Source organism: Mauremys reevesii, linkage group 5, assembly GCF_016161935.1.
Source record: "Mauremys reevesii isolate NIE-2019 linkage group 5, ASM1616193v1, whole genome shotgun sequence".
Lineage (NCBI taxonomy): Eukaryota > Metazoa > Chordata > Testudines > Geoemydidae > Mauremys > Mauremys reevesii.
The window spans coordinates 20079881-20097506 of NC_052627.1; the positions used below are offsets into that span (position 1 = coordinate 20079881).

General features: G+C 40.5%; 1 protein-coding gene across 15 annotated transcripts in view; it reads left to right on the forward strand.

Annotated features, from left to right (window-relative positions):
* Window positions 1-17626, forward strand: part of ARHGAP24 (Rho GTPase activating protein 24) — a 431989-nt gene that overhangs the window by 384045 nt on the left and 30318 nt on the right. For 14 of the 15 annotated variants that reach the window (XM_039539650.1, XM_039539651.1, XM_039539652.1 and 11 more), the window contains 2 exons: window positions 240-362; window positions 12164-12371. In XM_039539650.1, coding sequence (XP_039395584.1) covers window positions 240-362; window positions 12164-12371 — 331 coding nt within the window. Of the gene's footprint in view, window positions 1-239; window positions 363-6240; window positions 6554-12163; window positions 12372-17626 lie in introns of those variants that run through there. The other variant, XM_039539654.1, reaches the window with a different exon arrangement.

Genomic DNA, 17626 nt, shown 5'->3' on the forward strand with positions numbered 1-17626 from the left:
GCGGCGGAATTTCTAGAGCCGCCCCTGTTCATCTGTCTTCCTTGGTGGCAGTAAGGGAATGTCCGAGACCTCAGCCCCGCACACTCCTGGGTTCTAGGCCTGCTAAAACCAAGGACCCACACCCTCGGATCCTTACACATTGTCGCAGCTTCCAGCAGTCAGTTTGGTGGTAGGTGGCTGGCAGGAGTTTGGCTGGGCTGGAAGGGATAGAGTTTATATGTGATTATCTTCTGTTGCAGGAGGAGACCGAGAGCGGATGACAGCTCATCATGAGACATACCTCCTTATGGCCAGCACACAGAATGACATGGAGGACTGGGTGAAATCCATTCGCAGAGTTATATGGGCACCTTTTGGAGGAGGTGAGTCCAGGAGAGAAAATTTAAGAGTCACAGGAAAAAGATAAGCATGGCTTCTATTGTTGTAAGTTTAGGTCCTAGTGAAGAAGAAAAAACAGTGAGTGAGCCAGATGCTTTAAAATAGTTGGACCAAGCACTTCCCATTCTCCTTTCCCATCATGATAGAGGTCTCTAGGAAAATTGGTTTGGTGAAGTCAATCCTTCATGGGCAGTTTGCCATCTAGGGAATAAGGCAGACTGAGATAATCCTTGGGGGTGACATGCATTAATATTATTAATAAGTATTTTTGCTTCTCTCCCATCCAAAGATTTCAACACACTTTACAGACATTAGTTAAATATGCCTTAAAATCTCTCTGTGAGGTAGGGTAATATTGTCATCTCCATTTTACAGGTGGGGAAAAGTGAGGCATAGAATGCTGAATAGACTTACGCATGATCACAGAGGATGAAGATAGAACCCAGATTGCCTAACCTCCAGTCCTGTCTCTTAATCAGGCACCCATTCTTTTCACCTAAGAGGGCCCTGTTTTCCTTCCCAATACCGAAAATATTCTTCTGAAAAAGATACAGAATGAAAATGCAATAGTGGCATATTGGAGAAAGTAAATATGGAAGTATTATTTACTCCTTCTCATAACATGAGAACCTAGAGGTCACCAAATGAAATGAATAGGCAGCAGGTTTAAAACAAACAAAAGAAGTTTTTCTTCACAATGCACAGTCAACCTGTGGAACTCCTTGCCAGAGGATGTTGTGAAGGCCAAGACTATAGCAGGCTTAAAAAAAGAACTAGATAAATTCGTGGCGGATAGGTCCATCAATGGCTACTAGCCAGGGTGGGTAGGGATGGTGTCCTTAGCCTCTGTTTCCAGAAGCTGGGAATGGGCAACGGGGGATGGATCACTTGATGATTACCTGTTCTGTTAATTCCCTCTGGGACACCTGGCATTGGCCACTGTCGGAAGACAGGACACTGAGCTAGATGGACCTTTGGTCTGACCCAGTATGGCTGTTCTTACGTGCTATTGTGTCTATTTGGATGCCTCTCTTTTCCCAGTGACAACCTATGTGAGCAGGCTGCTAGTGAGGGGCCTCCAGTGCCACTGTGTCAGTTCTGTTGCTCTCTTTCCGCTCCTGTCTCTGTTCAGCATGTTGTTGTATTTGCTGCAGTCAGAAACCACAGAATGGAGTCAGTGCACATAGTGGATTCAGTCTTGTCACCTTATATTAGCATGAGGAGAAGAAAAAAATGGTATAGGCTCCTGAGAAAAAGGGACTACGCATTTTATAAGACATTTTTGTTAGGTGTAGGAGAGAGTTCAAAACAAAGATACATTGGCAAATACAGTGTATTAATCACCACTCAACACAGTGATGGACGCGCTTTCTTAGCAACTCCTACAGCTGGTCAACTGGTCCTAGTCCTTGCTGATGGAGAAGGCTGTTTCACATGGGGTAAGATGAGACAGAAGCTTGATGCATCTTGGTATCTACTTCAATTAGAATTTGTACTGGTCACAAGAACTTGGCATTGTTGGTCCCACAAAGCCTGAAAGCCGCATCTGACTGATAATATTGTATAAAATGCAATGCACACTATTAGAAGCCCTGTGGCATTTATTTGGGCATTATGTGTAGAAGTTCTTCCTTCTGGTTAGAAATCCTGAAAAGGCAAATGGCCCTACTCAGTCTGCCCAGCACACCTGCTGTCTTTGAAAGGCCCCTTATATGGAGGGGGCCTCACTGTGCAACCTCAAATACTGTTATCATCATTTCAGGAAAAGAAATGCTTACACATTAATCATGTTGTTTTTCAGGGCACTCAAGCCCTTACTTTTGGAGATGGGGGCTACTTTCCCATTAGACGACGGCATCTGTATTTTAACCGGGGAACTTCTCGCTTGTCACCATTATTGTTTGCCTGTGAAAACAATGTCTGGCACCTCAGCAAGACTGTTCATGTTGTTCTGCAACAGAGAAGAACAGTTGTTGTAGCAGAAAACTGCTCTTATTGACCGAAAATTACCTTTTCCACCTATTAGTTAAACCTGAGCCTGAAGGAAATGATAATTTTGAACAAAATCTTTCTAAGGAACCACACACATTCCTTCACCTTCTGTCCAAGTCAGACATTTCTTATTGGGCAGAAACTTTGACCCCTGCCTGGTGGACTTCCCTGTGACCATCTGTCAGCTGGAGGCCTGTCTGGTACTGTCTCAAACATGCCTGCAGTTGTACTTGGGGATTCCTAGAGAAAATGCCTGCCAAAGGGATGGTAAAAGGTGTCCCTCTAGCCTATTAGGAATTTGAGACCTACATAATAAGCAGGGAAGGGCCAACACTCTAGATGTGATTCCCTATACAGGAAGTTATTTAAAAATCTGTCTTAAAAGGTCTGATTTTTCATTTTGTTTCTCTTACAAGCATGGGGTGGGTCAGGGGATATTTTAATGTTCTGAAATTTTACTAAAGCGAAAATGTACATATTCCTGCAGTCTACACCCAACTACTTTCAGTTGTTTTAGAAGGACCTATTATATTGAACTATAATAGGCCCATTTTATATTCCAACCCCAAATCACTGTAAGCTACCATGGCAATAACACATTTGGGTACAAGCAGTACCATTTTGAGAAGAGGGAAGCTATGAGTCTACCTGCTTGCATGATCTCAACAACCATAGTATTTGAGCATCTCATATATATTGATGTATTTATCCTCACAACTCCCCTGTGAGGTAGGGAAATATCTCCAGTATACAGGTGACGAACTGAGGCCAAGTGAGATTGAGTGATGTACCCAAGTTTGTACTTGAGGTCTGTGATAGAGCTAGAAATAGAACCTTGAGCTCCTGAATCCAAGTCTGGCACTTTAGCCTTTTTTGATGTAAGATGGACTTTGGTGAGACTAGATTTACATATGGAAACCACTGGATGCACCCCAGAAGCTGGCATGATACTGTCACAAATGTAGTAATGTATAGTGCCACCTATTGGTGCAAATGCATAGCTCAACATGAGGCTCATTGTTTGCATAATACCAATTAAGGCTCGGGCATGGTGGGAGACTATAATTGTTGAACTACTGTTTGTTTGAATTATTAATTGAATTATTTTTAATTCAACTTAAGCCTTTTATAAATGTCATATTCATGTTGGCTTTCTTGAGCAAATATGTTAACTCTAAAATGAGTCTTGCTCTGGAAAACGTGATGAAAATTATTTTGAGAAGTCCTGGCCAGAAAACAAAAATTCTATTACCCCCAAAATTTTGAGGCTTCGAAAATTGTTTTCACTGAACCTGGGTCCCCAAGACCCAGGTCCATACCCTGACTACCAGGCTGTTGACTATTCTGCATGGACACACTCTGACTAGGATTTCCATCCCAGAACAGAGATACATTCCTGAGAGAATTCTATTTGTGACACAAATGCTGGTATTGAGCCTCACAATCTTGAGTGGCTTTACATTTCTAATGTATTTACACAGGGATACCAGGCAGTATCCTAGGCCCAGAGACGTCTGGGAATTGTGCCTCTAGAGAGTTGCCTATTTATTTAAAAAAAATGAGGAGTACTTGTGGCACCTTAGAGACTAACAAATGTATTTGGGCATAAGCTTTCGTGGGCTAAAACCCACTTCATCGGATGCATGCAGTGGAAAATAGAATATGAAGATATATATACACAGAGAACATGAAAAAATGGGTGTTGCCATACCAATTGTAACAAGACTAATCAATTAAGGTGGGCTATTATCAGCAGGAAACAAAAATCTTTTTTAGTGATAATCAGGATGGTGCCACAAGTACTCCTCGTTCTTTTTGCTGATACAGACTAACACGGCTACCACTCTGAAACCTATTTATTTAATTGATTCTCATTTGAACTATTACTTTTGAAACTCCAAAAGATCTAATCAGGTCTCTTTGGCTGTTTTGTGACAATATGTTACTCACCATGTGTTTTTTCCCCCCTTTTCCTATATAAATTATGCCAGAACCAACCTGAAACAGACTAACTTTGCTGAATAAGTGTCCTTATTATTAACATCATTATTATTATTATTAATGGACTTGCTATCTAATTCCGTAGGTATGCATAAGGCGTCACAGAGAAAATAAATACTGTATAAGTGACCAGATTCTCAGCTGGTGTAAATCAACATTGACTTCAGTTATTGACAACAAATGAGAGTCTAGCTCAAAATCTGTGCCCTCAGAGTTTATAATTATGCTATTTAGATAGTTAGATTTAAACAAGAATTTTAAAAATTCTATCCAAAAGCTGTAGTATTCTAACACTTAGTTAGACTTACAATCACATAATGTCGACCAACCAGCAGCGTAAAAATAATCAAATACAGAAAACAAATAAACTCAGCCAACCAATTAATCAAAAGCAAAACACTCATTTTGCCCCTGCTGCCTAAAGTTTAGGACAAAATACAGTGAACCACAAGAGGCCTGTCTTACTCAAATTATTTGTGTGTTTGATGTGAAACATAGTTTTGTGTAGAATCATCATATTTTTCTGAATATTATAAACAAGGTTTGTGTGTATTCCACAGGTGTCAGTGCATGAGCTCTGTGAAACCACTCATATTTAGGGTCTGGCTGGTGACTGGAATGGTATCCTGGTCATGGAGCAAGCAAATCTATAAATAATTAACCAGATCATTAAATTGTTGTTTGCTAACTGGTACTAGGAAGGGAAGGGGGGTGCTACCAAAGTGCTCTGAACAAGATTGTTTTTGAACCAAAAGAGCAGGAAAAATACTGAGAACATTCCTTAAAAAAATATATTTTTTTAAATCAGCCAAGACGTCTAATGCTTGTTTGCACATGAAATTCCTTTCCCGATTAGATTAAAAAGGCAATTTTTTTTTAAAAAAAGGAAAGGCCTGAGCTTTGATTGCAGAGCTTGAAAACAGAAATAAAGTGAAAGAAGGGGGTAGAGGAGAAGAAGAAACAGCAGAGTTTTAATGGGTCAGGGGGTGGGGGTAGTTGGAGGGGGTAAAGCAGAGCAAGGGCTGGAGACTCTTGAGAGCCAGAAGGGCTGAGGCTTACTGCCTGTTAAGCTGGCACACGTGACAGTGGCTTGAAGTCAACTCAAAGTCAAAAAAAAAAATCAAGGTTGCAGCAGCTCCCTCCTTTACATTGTTTTGCCTGCACCTGCTGTATGTGACTGGCTGGAGCAGAAGGCAGCAGCAGCAGCAACAGCAGCAGCATTCGTAACACCTCCAATGAGAATAGTAGTAAAGGGAGGAAATGAGCAAAGCGGCTCCCGTGTGGAAGTCTGTATTCTTCAGCAGATCCCGAGGATCTTTCGGCCAACGCCGCTGCATCTGATGCCTCTCTCCCACAGGAGCTTCTGGTAGCTTGAAGGTAACAAAACAACCGGGAAGCCCACAAGAACATCAGAAGGGGAGGCGGTTACGGAGGAAGGCACTTTGAAAAGAATCCATTATGGACAGAGAGTCTTTTGGGCGAAGGTGCTATTATTTTTGTTCCCTCTTTGTGGAGATAAAAGGAGCTGGCAAGGAGTATCTTGGAGAATTCTTCAGGAGCCTTTCTGTCATTGTTCTCTCTTCCCCCTTGCGCATCACGACGTGCTGACCTTTTCCAGTGGAATTTGAGTCCCCTGCCACGCTAGCCTCAGTTCCAGCTGACAGGAAGAGCTCTCCCTCCCCACATCCACCAGCATATACCCCTCTTCCACAGACACTTCCATTTGAATAGAAGATGCATCTTTTGGCTGAAATTCTTTTGTTGTGACATTGCCTTGTAGCCAGTTGTCTCACCACAGGAAATAAAAGGAAAAAAAGAAAAGGAAAAAGACAAAAGGAAATTCTTCCCAAAGCAGAATTGAAGCAGGGAAGGAAACAAAAACAAAGCAAAAAAAAAACCAACTACAGAGATCTAGAAGATCACAAACCTCCAACTTTAGAAGAAAATGCACCATTAACTCCCCTCCACCCCACCCCCATCAGTCTATAACAATGAACAGTCACAGTCTTTCATCTGGATGCAGCTTCTAAAGGAGAGCTTTGGCTTGATACTGGGTCTCCGGCCTGTAGGATGCCTGAAGATAGAAATGGTGGGGTCCGTACCTCAGGGGCCTTAGCATCGGCTCCTTTCATTCCTAAAACTACCTATAGGAGAATTAAACGGTGCTTTAGTTTTCGCAGAGGTATGTACAGCTTGTCACTGTGTTGTGCTTTGCTGTTAGAGCCTTTTATTCTGAGAGGTCAAGGGGGCCATGTGTTTAGCACCAACAAGAAGTCCAAAACAAAGTGTATGAAACAATAAGGATGCCGACGTTCCACGAATGATTTATTAATTTCCTTGTTCATTTGTATTTGTAAGCTTAGCATTGTCTTCTGTGTTTAACAGTCCATGAATAGTCTGGTGGAGTGAGGCAGAAAGAATAAATTTTATGGTGCATCAGGGTAACTTTGAACTAAAAATCACAGGGGTGAGGGAGTTGAACCTGTCACACCCAGGGTCAGCCATAAGATTTGCAAAATTGGAAGAATAGGTCTGATTGACACTTATTCCCACATGAGGGGAGGGGATGAGAGAATTTACATCAGTCCAGGTGTCCAAATACTTGGATCCAAAGATGTTGGATTTCCACACATGCATTATGCTGTTGCATATTATTTGCTTTGTTTCATCCTATTCCACTGCAGCTTGTTCACCTATATCCACTTGCTGCAGAGACATTATTAAAGACAGATTAATTCTGCATTGCACATAATCCTTATGATTAAAGCATGGTCGTTGTGGAGGTAAAGCTGGCTTTCAAAATGCATCAACAGGTAAAGCTAGAAGAGAAAACAAAAAGATCTGAGAAGGAGGTGATGCGGAATAGGAGTCTTAGCACCAAGAAAAAATATAAATTTAACTCTTTGATGAGAGAGGGGAAACTTTGTCTTTTGGAATCTGAGAAGAAGTGTATCACAGCCATTTTTGTGCTGTTTTTAAGAACTACTCTGAGTACGTGAATGGAAATTCTCATCCCCACTCCAAGCATGAGTTCAGGGCCACACACAGGGGTTAATATGGTTGGAATCCTCTCTTCACCGAACTTGCAGCAACATGTAACCACTCCCCGCCAGTTGGATGAAGTTGAGGCTGCAAGTTGCTACGTGCAGCTGGATCTGGCCCTTATTTCCCCATAGTTTGCAGGTCCCATGACTGTGCTCCCATCTGTTCCCTTCCTAGCCTACTACTAAACTGCTGCACACAGTGATCTGTAACATTTGCCAATCTTTCCCAGCATGGGTGCATGCTGCCTGCCCACTATGTTCAGCAGTAACAAGGTGGTTCCATTGCTCTGGGGTTTTTGCCCACACAGGCAAAGGCGAACAGGATATGCCCTAAAGGAGGAAGCAGCACTAGCCATAGTTTTTCCAGTGAAATAAAGGCAGAGGGCCTGATTTTTTTCACAAGTGCACACAAAGGGCGCTGAACATCTAGCCCTAGATTTAAATATGGCTGATAGATTTGTTTTTAAAAAATGAAAAATTGGAGCTGATCAGCACCTCTGAAAATCTGGTTGAGACGGGACATACATGTCTATAGTCATACAAGTTATGTACCGGTTGGTGTAAGCTACTTCTCCATTGCTGTCTGCCCCTCCGTATGAGTTTAACTATTCGAGGAATGTTCAGAATTTGAGAAAAGGATTAACAGATTAATTTGCAGACAGTTGACCTTTTTTACTTAGTGGTGCCGCGGGCGTCTCGTCGAGAAATGAGACTTTCAGCTGTTTCAGTTTTTCTGTACATTTTGACACAACTCCTCTTCTGTTCTGAAAACATGAGTGAAATCGCTCTGTTTGCCAGCAGGGGATTGAATGATTCAGTTGGAGCCATTGCTGCTCATTTGCACTTGTGCCAGTTGAACTATGTTTTACATATAAAAGGTCTCTTCCAGAATAAATCAGCATGGAAGTCTGTGGGCCAGATTTGCAGAACACTGTGTGCATCATTAGGACATGATCCAAATCCACTGAAGTCAGTGGAAAGACACCCATTAACTTCACTGGGCTTTGGATCAGGCCTTGACTGTGGATGCACATGCAAATAACAGTTACCTTGGTCTAGTTAACAAAATTTGGTTCACAAAAATGCTGTAATTGCACATGTGAACTGTGTACCTATGCATGCAACTATGTGTGCTGTAATTGCACATGTGAACTGTGTACCTATGCATGCAAAGGTTTCTGAAAATCTGGCCCATAGACTTAAATATTGGAGAAAATAACTTACGAACATAAGAACAGACCAATGGTCCATCTAGCCCTGTATCATGTTTACCAAGAGTGTCCAATGTTTCAGAGGGAATGAACAGAACAGGTAATCATCAAGTGATCCATCCCATCATCCACTTCTAGCTTCTGGCAGTCAGAGACTAGGGACACCCAGAGCATGGGGTTGCATATCTGACCATGTTGGCTCATAGGCATTGATGGACCTTTCCTCTATGAACTTATCTAGTTCTTTTTTGAACCCAGTTATAATTTTGGCCTTCACAACATCCCCTGGCAATGAGTTCCACAGGTTGACACTGCACTGTATGAAGAAGTACTTCCGTTTATTTGTTTTTAAACCGATTGTCTATTAATTTCATTGGGTGAACCCTAGTTCTTATGTTGTGTGAAGGAGTAAATAACACTTAGTTATTCACTTTCTCCCCACCAGGCATGATTTTAAATCTATCATATCTTTTTGTACTCAGTGATACTGGTTGAGAGCTGGTTATGGGCATCTTAATACTATGCAGCAGCCAGCTGCTTCCAATATACTACAGCTTGCGCTGCAGTGCATCTGCAATTTATAACACTATAGAAACATTTCCCCCCAGTGCCTCAAAAAACTCTATTTTCACTACATTCATTTCAGATTAGATGTGATTTGAAAGCCAATTCCATAAGAGGGATGGGGGAGCAACCTAATAAATTTATTAACCTGAAATTACGTGTTTTGACAATGGTGTCAGTGGAAATATGAACCTATAAGCAGTTTAATGGATTTGAGAACTTGTCTCTCTTCTGTGCAGATGTAAGCAAGCCTGTAATATGAATCAGAAGAACATTAGTGGAGTGAGAAAAAAGTACGGTTAATGAGATAGAGCTCGTCATATTAATTGTATTTTCAACAGGCCTGAGTTGTACTTATAATTGTAATCCACATTTCACGCTGATTAATTTAACTTCAAAAGTGTTGAATCTTCTGTTTAGTGCCATGAAATGTTATGGGCTGTTGGTGAAGGGGGAACTCTTGAGTGTCTGCTCATAGAATAGCTTTATCAGGGAAGGCCTTGGGTAGAAATGGCTAGAGCAGTGGAGAAAACTTCACAAGGCTGATGTGAAAAAAAAATAGATTAGTTAATTTCATGCAAAGCAAAACATTTTCCAGTTTCATCTCAGTTACTAACAATGAGCTCCTATTTTCAACAATAGGCAGCTTCTAAAAGGGGGAGTAATTGCTGTTTTCAGTTATGATTTGAAGCATATGTGGAGCTAGAAGCTAGAAATCTAGTAAGAATAGGGCTTTGTTACAAGATTCTTCTTCTGGCCCAGGTTGGAAACTGTGCATCTTGTGATATTTCCATTTCCTTGCCACTCTCACCTCACCCTGTATGTACTGAGGGCATGCTGAATTCAAAACAAATTACAAGTTTACTACAATTTTATTGACAAATATTCAGATTTATTTCAAGGTTTAGGGTCAGTGTTTTGTCAGGCCAGATCAAACTATTCCCAGTGATCAATCAAAACTCTGCCTTGGCTTGTGAAAAGTATGTGGCCAATTCACATTCAACTACATCAAGGCCCTGACTCAGCAGGTCACCAAGAGCTGCTGACTTGTGGAGTTGGGTGCAATCGCATGAGCAGAATGGGGTTTGAATCCTTGATGCTGCTGTGAGTGTTGTGATCTCACCACATGCTTTCAACTGAGCTCAGTGGGACAGCACTCCTCCTGAACCAGGGAGGGAGTGTAGGAACTCCATTATACTGCCAGACAGCACTCCTTAGCTCTATCAGCTCAAAAACCACAAGTATGTTTAATCCTCCCATCATCCCCACATGGAGCAAGCTAGAAACCAAAACTTTATTTAATAAATAAATAAAAAAGTAGTTTCTATGGACTTCTAGTAGCTGAGACAGGGACCTGGCTGGACACCAAACTTTCTGTGCCAGTTAATCTTTCTCTAAGCTTCATTAACTATGACGTTTCAAATATTCCTTCTGTAGCTGCTGATGGTTCCTGTTTGGCGTTTCTGCCACATGCAGAGAGAGAAGCTAGGAGAGAGGGTTCCACCCCTCTCCACCCACCAACAAGTAGCATTCTTAGGCAGGGAGAGTGGAAATCAGAACTCTGCTATTCCTCTATCCCAGAATCACATGGCTGGACACAGGAACTAGAATTTCCACCAGCTTTCTTTATTATGGTATATTAGTGAAAATAAATACAATTTAAAAAACAAAAACAAAACAAACTTTAAAGATTAGATTTAGTTTTAAGAAGAAAAATGGACTCAAAAACTTACTAATTTGAATCTTTCTTAAAAAAAATGTAAAGTCACTGGAGCTGTGTATGCTTATCAAAGGGAAGAATCTGACCTATTGGATTTTTCTCATTCTGTGGCTTATGTAATAAGAAAGGGAAATCTCTCAACTGTAGGCCATTATTTGGAATTCAGCTCCCATCTGAAAGTTGTTTAGTGTCCTCCTGTATATGAAAGGTGTTGGTGCTTTTAGCTCTCTTGCTAGCAAACAGATGCTCACATCACAAAACAACCATCACAAATGACATTCTTTGGAAGAAGGACCCAAGGTTTGAAGGGAGTTGGAGATGCCATTAATAGCAGGGAAGAGGTAGTTACATCCCCAGATCAGGTTTGAAGTGCATTGCGTAAACAAACTTGCACTGTTGTTGTTCATAGCTTACCTGTCATGTAGATCAATACAAGCATTAGTCTTCAGGGCTGTCATCTGGCATATTATACCACCACCTGCTCTTTCTCACATACACGTTTTGTTGTTGTTCTAAAAGACACTAATTGTGCAACTTGTAGTAAATTATAAGAGTGAGCGATGTGTGTGTGTACTTAACGTATGGTCTAAATCAGAGGAGCTGACCACCAACAACTCCAGCTGAGGTCAGTAGGAGCTGCAGCTGCTTTACAGCTATGAAAATCTTAGGGTAAAATTTTCAAAAGAGCCGCCAAAGTCCCATTTTCCATTCTCATTGAAAGTCCATGGGAATTAAGCTCCTACTTCACTTATGCCCCTTTTGAAAGTTTTAGCCTGAGTATAATAAGAGTAAAAAGTTCTTATATCTTAGATGTGATATTAGAGCTGTTTCAATGGCCACGTACACTTAAACCTCAGCTCAAAGAGTAAACAGGGACGTATGTAATATCTTGGGTTCAACACTTTTGTGACAGAGTTTTATGTCCCTGCATTGCTTTCCCTTTAGGATTTGAAGGCAGTGTTGTGTTTTATTTTTAAAAGTTACAATATTCTGTACCAATGGTTCATGATATTTTTACAGTTGTGTTTTGGACCATTATGGTAAAATACAGTGGTGTAGTGTTTTTTATAAAGGGCACTAGATGTGAAATTGAGCTCTTTATCCCTGGACTTAGGAGCTGACTACCCTTCTATTTACTAATCTGTAAGGAGGGCTGGTTGAGGTACAAATCATTAGTGCACAGACTTCCCTCATTGTTCATTCCAATGCTATCTTTCCCTCAACCCACTCATGTCTCTCCTTATTATGCATAGGTATCTTTGGACAGAAGCTGGAAGACACAGTCCGGTATGAGAAGCGATATGGGAACCGTCTGGCTCCCATGTTGGTGGAGCAGTGTGTGGATTTTATCCGACTGCGGGGGCTGAAGGAGGAAGGACTCTTTCGACTTCCGGGCCAGGCTAACCTTGTCAAAGAGTTACAGGATGCATTTGACTGTGGAGAGAAGCCATCGTTTGACAGGTAAAATGCACAAAATTCCCCCTACTTTAAGTGGTCTGGTCCAGAGCTTGAGTGATCTAGTGTACTGTAAGATAAAAGGCATTGAATCCTTCCTGAGCTAGCATGGTTTGAACTTGCGTAACTTTTGCAGACTTTTCCACATTTCCTGTTAACAGCCTAGCATTTGCTTCATTTCTCACTGTAGTATCTGATCTCAATGTGGTTTTTTTGAGAAATTCCCCCCCCTCTTTTTTTTTTTTGGTAGTGGCTTAATATTGATGCCAGTTAGGAAGTGTATCATAAGCAATTCAGCTTAATCAAAAATGTCTAGACCCTTGACCTTATCACCCCTAGGAATGGGTTGGTGGTGGGTTTTCTTTCTGCTGCATCAAGGGAAATGTTCTCTTATCACCAGCCTCAGTATGTTCCATTACCTGATGAAATAGATGGAAGGATGAATCTTAAATTAAGGTTGGTGTGAGGTTTATTTTTGCTTTTTTTAAAATAAAAGTGATTTAATTAAAGTCCCTTGTGAGGGTCAAACTTCAAATGGTATTGAGGGTTCAGGTCAGAATAGCATCTAAATGTTCAGCTAATTATCCAAACTGATAAAATAAGAACTTTCTGGACCCAGAAATGAGCCAGTGCTATTCTCTCAGCTGTTGATGGTCTTCACCTTTCATTGGCATCTTCACCCATCTCTGTATGCAAGGGCTTGGTTTAAAGGAAGTTCTGCTCTGAAAATGACTATGTAAGAATGGCACCATATAGCAGTGGAAGCCAATCTCTTTCCTTTAGTGACAAAAATATTTTTTTTTACTACTGCCGGTATAATGAACCCCAACTTGACCCAACACCAGGGATTGAATCAGAGATCTTCAGTGCTAAAAGCTGAGACCTTTACTCCAGGAGCTGGAGGGATGCTAGTAGTAATAGATGTGGTAGAAGAGGAGATATAACATGCAGAACCAGTGGATTACACCAGCACCACTGAGCCACTGTAACTCTGGGTGAATGACAAGAGAATTAACTAAATTCCAATTACAGAATTAACTAAATTCCAACCTCCATTGTCTTCAAATTATATCCTTGGTGACACCTCTACCAACTCCTTAGAAGATGAGAGGGTTGTACAGTTATGATGGAGGGCCTAACCTGAGGAGGGGGCGGGGTTGCATTTGTTATACAGGATCTTTGACTGTTAATGGTGCCTGAGCCAAAATGAGTCAGACCTTAGCTGGAGTTTGTGGGTCTGATCGTTAGAAAACATTTTTGTCCCCTTCGAAAATAAACACATTTGATATGGAATTGGAGCGACACTATACATGTTGAATGCTGTGATGCCATTTCCCCCTCAATTCTGCATTTTCCAAGGAGATCATGAAAGTGGCAGTGCACGGGAAGAACAAAAGCTATTGCTTTCATGTCAGCTTTATTACTTTTTAAATGAAAAGTGGACCAGGGGCAAGGCTGGCTGGCGAAGGGCTTGATGGGGTTAGAAACCTAGCAAGTGACATTGTTAGAGGGATGAATTCTTGCATCAGAATGTAAAAGCACACCATTTTTTAGTTTAACTAGAAAGATTTTGCAGAGCTGTATTATGGAGAGAGGCATATTTTTAAAAAGCAATGAGAAAGCTATTGTAGCCAAGCTTTCTTTGAATGCATTTCTTCTTTGTTTTATCCTTTAAGCTAAACGTTAGTAATGATATCTCTGGCCAGAGATGCAGATGAACTGACATTGGGATATAAATGAGCCACAATGAGACTTTTCAATGCCCCCCAGCAGGCCAAATGATTGAAAAGAACATTATATCTTAAAATAACCCACGAAGATGCTGTGTCTAACATTCTGGACAGAGGTGCTTCTTTCAAGTGGTGTGCAGAGCTCATCCATTATAAAACAAATGAGTTGAGAGCTGAGCAGCATGAATATTTCTCTCAGGTTTCTCTCACAACACCTGTATCACACTAATGAGCCGCAGGAACAAGCTTGCTGTTTCAGCTTTAGAGAATGAAATGGAGAAGAGGCTTCATGTGGTGCTGCTGTGAAGCAGGCGCATAGCCGCAATGGAAGCAGTTAGAAACATTGGCAATAGTTACCTAGAATTCTCTGGCATTGCAGTTTTTCTTCAGAGGTTTGCGTATTTATAGTTAACCCATACCTCAGATGTTTGTACGAAAACAAGCATCTGTGTTTTTGTTGGCTTGCTTGTTTTCCCGTGCTTTGGGAGGCAGTGTGGTGGGCTTGGGGCTACAGCGCTGGTCTGGGAGTTGAGAGATTTGGGTTCTATTCCTGACCTGCCACTGTGTGACGTTGAGCAAGACACCTCTCTGTTTTCCCTCCCACCCTTTATCTTTTCTGGTTAGACTGAGAGTTGTTCAGGGCAGGGACTGCCCCTCACTGTGTGTTTGGACCGTGCTTAGCATAACGGGACTCTGATTTTGGTTGGAACCTCTAGGTGCTACTGCAATATCAATAATAATTGAAGGCTGTATCCTGCTGTTCCCATCTCCCTCCAGCCCTTGTGCAGGCATTCAGAATTACCCTGTCCTATGGAGAAGGGAAGACCATGCTGTGGATATACCCCTTTTCCCCTGCACGGCTCTGTCTACTTCCCTAGATAACATTTTTGCTGTTCTAGGCGACTGCATATTCTTCTAGTTTGGTTGAGCCTGTACTACAAGAGGAACATTGGAAAGTGACTATAGTCTGAAAAGTGACTGTAAAAATGAAATAGTGGGGGGTTCCATACAGGGCCAGCTCAGGGTTTTTGCCGCCCCAAGCAGCCAAGAGGAAAAAAAGCTGCGATCTCGATCAGCTCTACTGCCGCCGCTTCAGTCTTCGGTGGCAATTTGGTGGCAGGTCCTTCGCTCCAAGAGGGAGTGAGGGACCCGCCACTGAATTGTCGCTGAAGAGCTGAACGTGCCGCCCCTTCCCCTTGGCCTCCCCAAGCACCTGCTTGCTGGGCTGATGCCTGGAGCCGGCCCTGGTTCCATATTTATTCTCTCTCGTGGACTTCTGGATTCAGTGTGTTTAGTACACAAAAGACTAATCTGAAGTCCAGCATTGGAGAACCATCCTGGGATCTGAATATCAAGCTGTGTTCTTTCCTTCACAGACATCACCAGTAATACAGGTTTTTGCAGTTGAGTTGATTGACAGTTTTGTTGATGATGCATGAAACGGAACAGAATCCAGGTCACTATTCCATAGCAGTATTGGTTCTGCATCTCTAATTGTAGGAAGAACTTGTTTTGGTCAATGGAGTTATGACTTGGAAATACAAGGAGCTGATGTTTTGCATAAGAAGATGCCGTTTTCACTTTGACATTTTTCTGAATATAAATAAACTTTAAACAAAGAGTTCAATTCTATTTTTTGTAATAAAAGGAGAGAGCAGTGAAATATATATATTTTAAATGCTTACATTAAAAAACCACTACTTAGCAGACTGTTCCTGTAATATTTACATGAGGCTTCTTTGGTTATTTTAGTAAACCATCCTTAGAATTTGGGGATGGGAGGAAGAAGGCAAGATTTTATAGTTACCATATTAGTAATCTTTGCTTTAAAATAGCATCACTGTGTTTTAAAATGTTGCACTCTCTGCTTGGACGTCTTACAAGCATGAGCAAGGTGGATATTTAAAGCAATGGGTATTTTTTTCTGATAAGGATCCTTTAAGACATTTGCTGTCCAAGGTCCTGTAGCTCTTTTCCCCCACCCCCCTTTCCTTTTCCTGTGCACATCTTGTTACCTTGATTTAGCAGTGAAGACCATCAAGTGAACTGCTGAAGAAAGTACATGGTTCAGTGTAAAGCAAATGATAAAAAGCCTAACTTGAAATCAGTGTAAGCTACATGTTTGATGCACTGTAACTCTCAGTTTAGGTAGCAGTTTGGTACTCAGTTGGAAGAGTTAGTTATAAAACTATTTAGCACATCATTAGTACCATTCAGAGAGTCTCAAAGTACCTTAAAGACATTAATGAATTAAACTTCAAAACAGCGTTATGTGGAGAGTATTATCCCTATTTCTCTCTCTCTCTCTCTCTCTCTGTACACCAAGTGAAATTGTATTAAAGAACATCTTTTACCATACCACTTTTAAATATCCCTAATACTTCCCGTATTAGGGATATTTAAAAGAACATCTTTTAAATATCCCTAATACTTCCCGTACTGTTTCATTAGACTTTTATTTAAAAACTGTCACTTTTAGACAGTCAACTTTGCTTATCATTTGGATTGTTGCTTCATTCTGTTGTGTTGAAAATGTTTTAAATTTAGTCCCTCGGTCCAGACTTGTCAGTATAGATAAAAATGGATGATTTTTAAAAAAAGTTTAAATCTGATTGTTTGTTTTTATTTAAATCGTATTTTAATTTAAATTAACTACAGGGATTTTTTTTTTAAAAACCACCTATTTAAAATTAAATTTGAAAATAATATAAGGTCTAAACTTATTATAATCTATTAAATGCAAAGAATAATATTAAGCAGTATGTGTTTGCTTTCAAGTTTTAAAGAACGTCGAACCACTGAACTGGTGGATGTTACTGGCTAAGCGTCTGGAACCAGAGTTTGCTGATGTGCTAAACCAGCTTCTGACTACAGAAAATTTTTCTGCACATGCAGAGAGAATCTTTTCTTCATTTCAGTTTCATGACTAGTTCGTTCAAAGTTAAGAAGCCAATGGGTATTGGAAAATTAGGAAAGCTAGTTTTTCTCCTCCAATCTATGATTAAAAAATTAGTGAGTGAGGATGAAATTTACTAGTTTTAAAATCTTGAAAGGCATTGTGACCAAAAACAATCAGTTCAGCTAGCTAACTATAAATCATACTTCCTTTGTTTAATAAATCAATTAATTTTAAATGCAAAACATGATTTGATAAACTTTTTTTCTTATATATCCAGCACATTTAAGTTAGCCATATTTAATTTAATTTAAAAAATGCTGGTTTTATGCTTTTTTAATTTAATTTGAATTTCTGTCCAAATAGAGCATGACACAAATCACAAGTAATAAAATAATCTAATAAATAAGAAATGCATCATTCACCATTTTCTAACATAAAAAAGAAATTAAAAAGTAAAAATCCGAATAAATGCAAGTTAAGCTATATATTTGTTTAAATATATGTATATAGGTATAGTGAATTGTCCTGTTTAGCAACCCCCCCCAAAAAACCCCACCAAATTTAGTGCAAAGGCTATATTTAGTTGCAACTCAACATGTTTTAATGATTACCAACTAGTGAGACTCAACCCT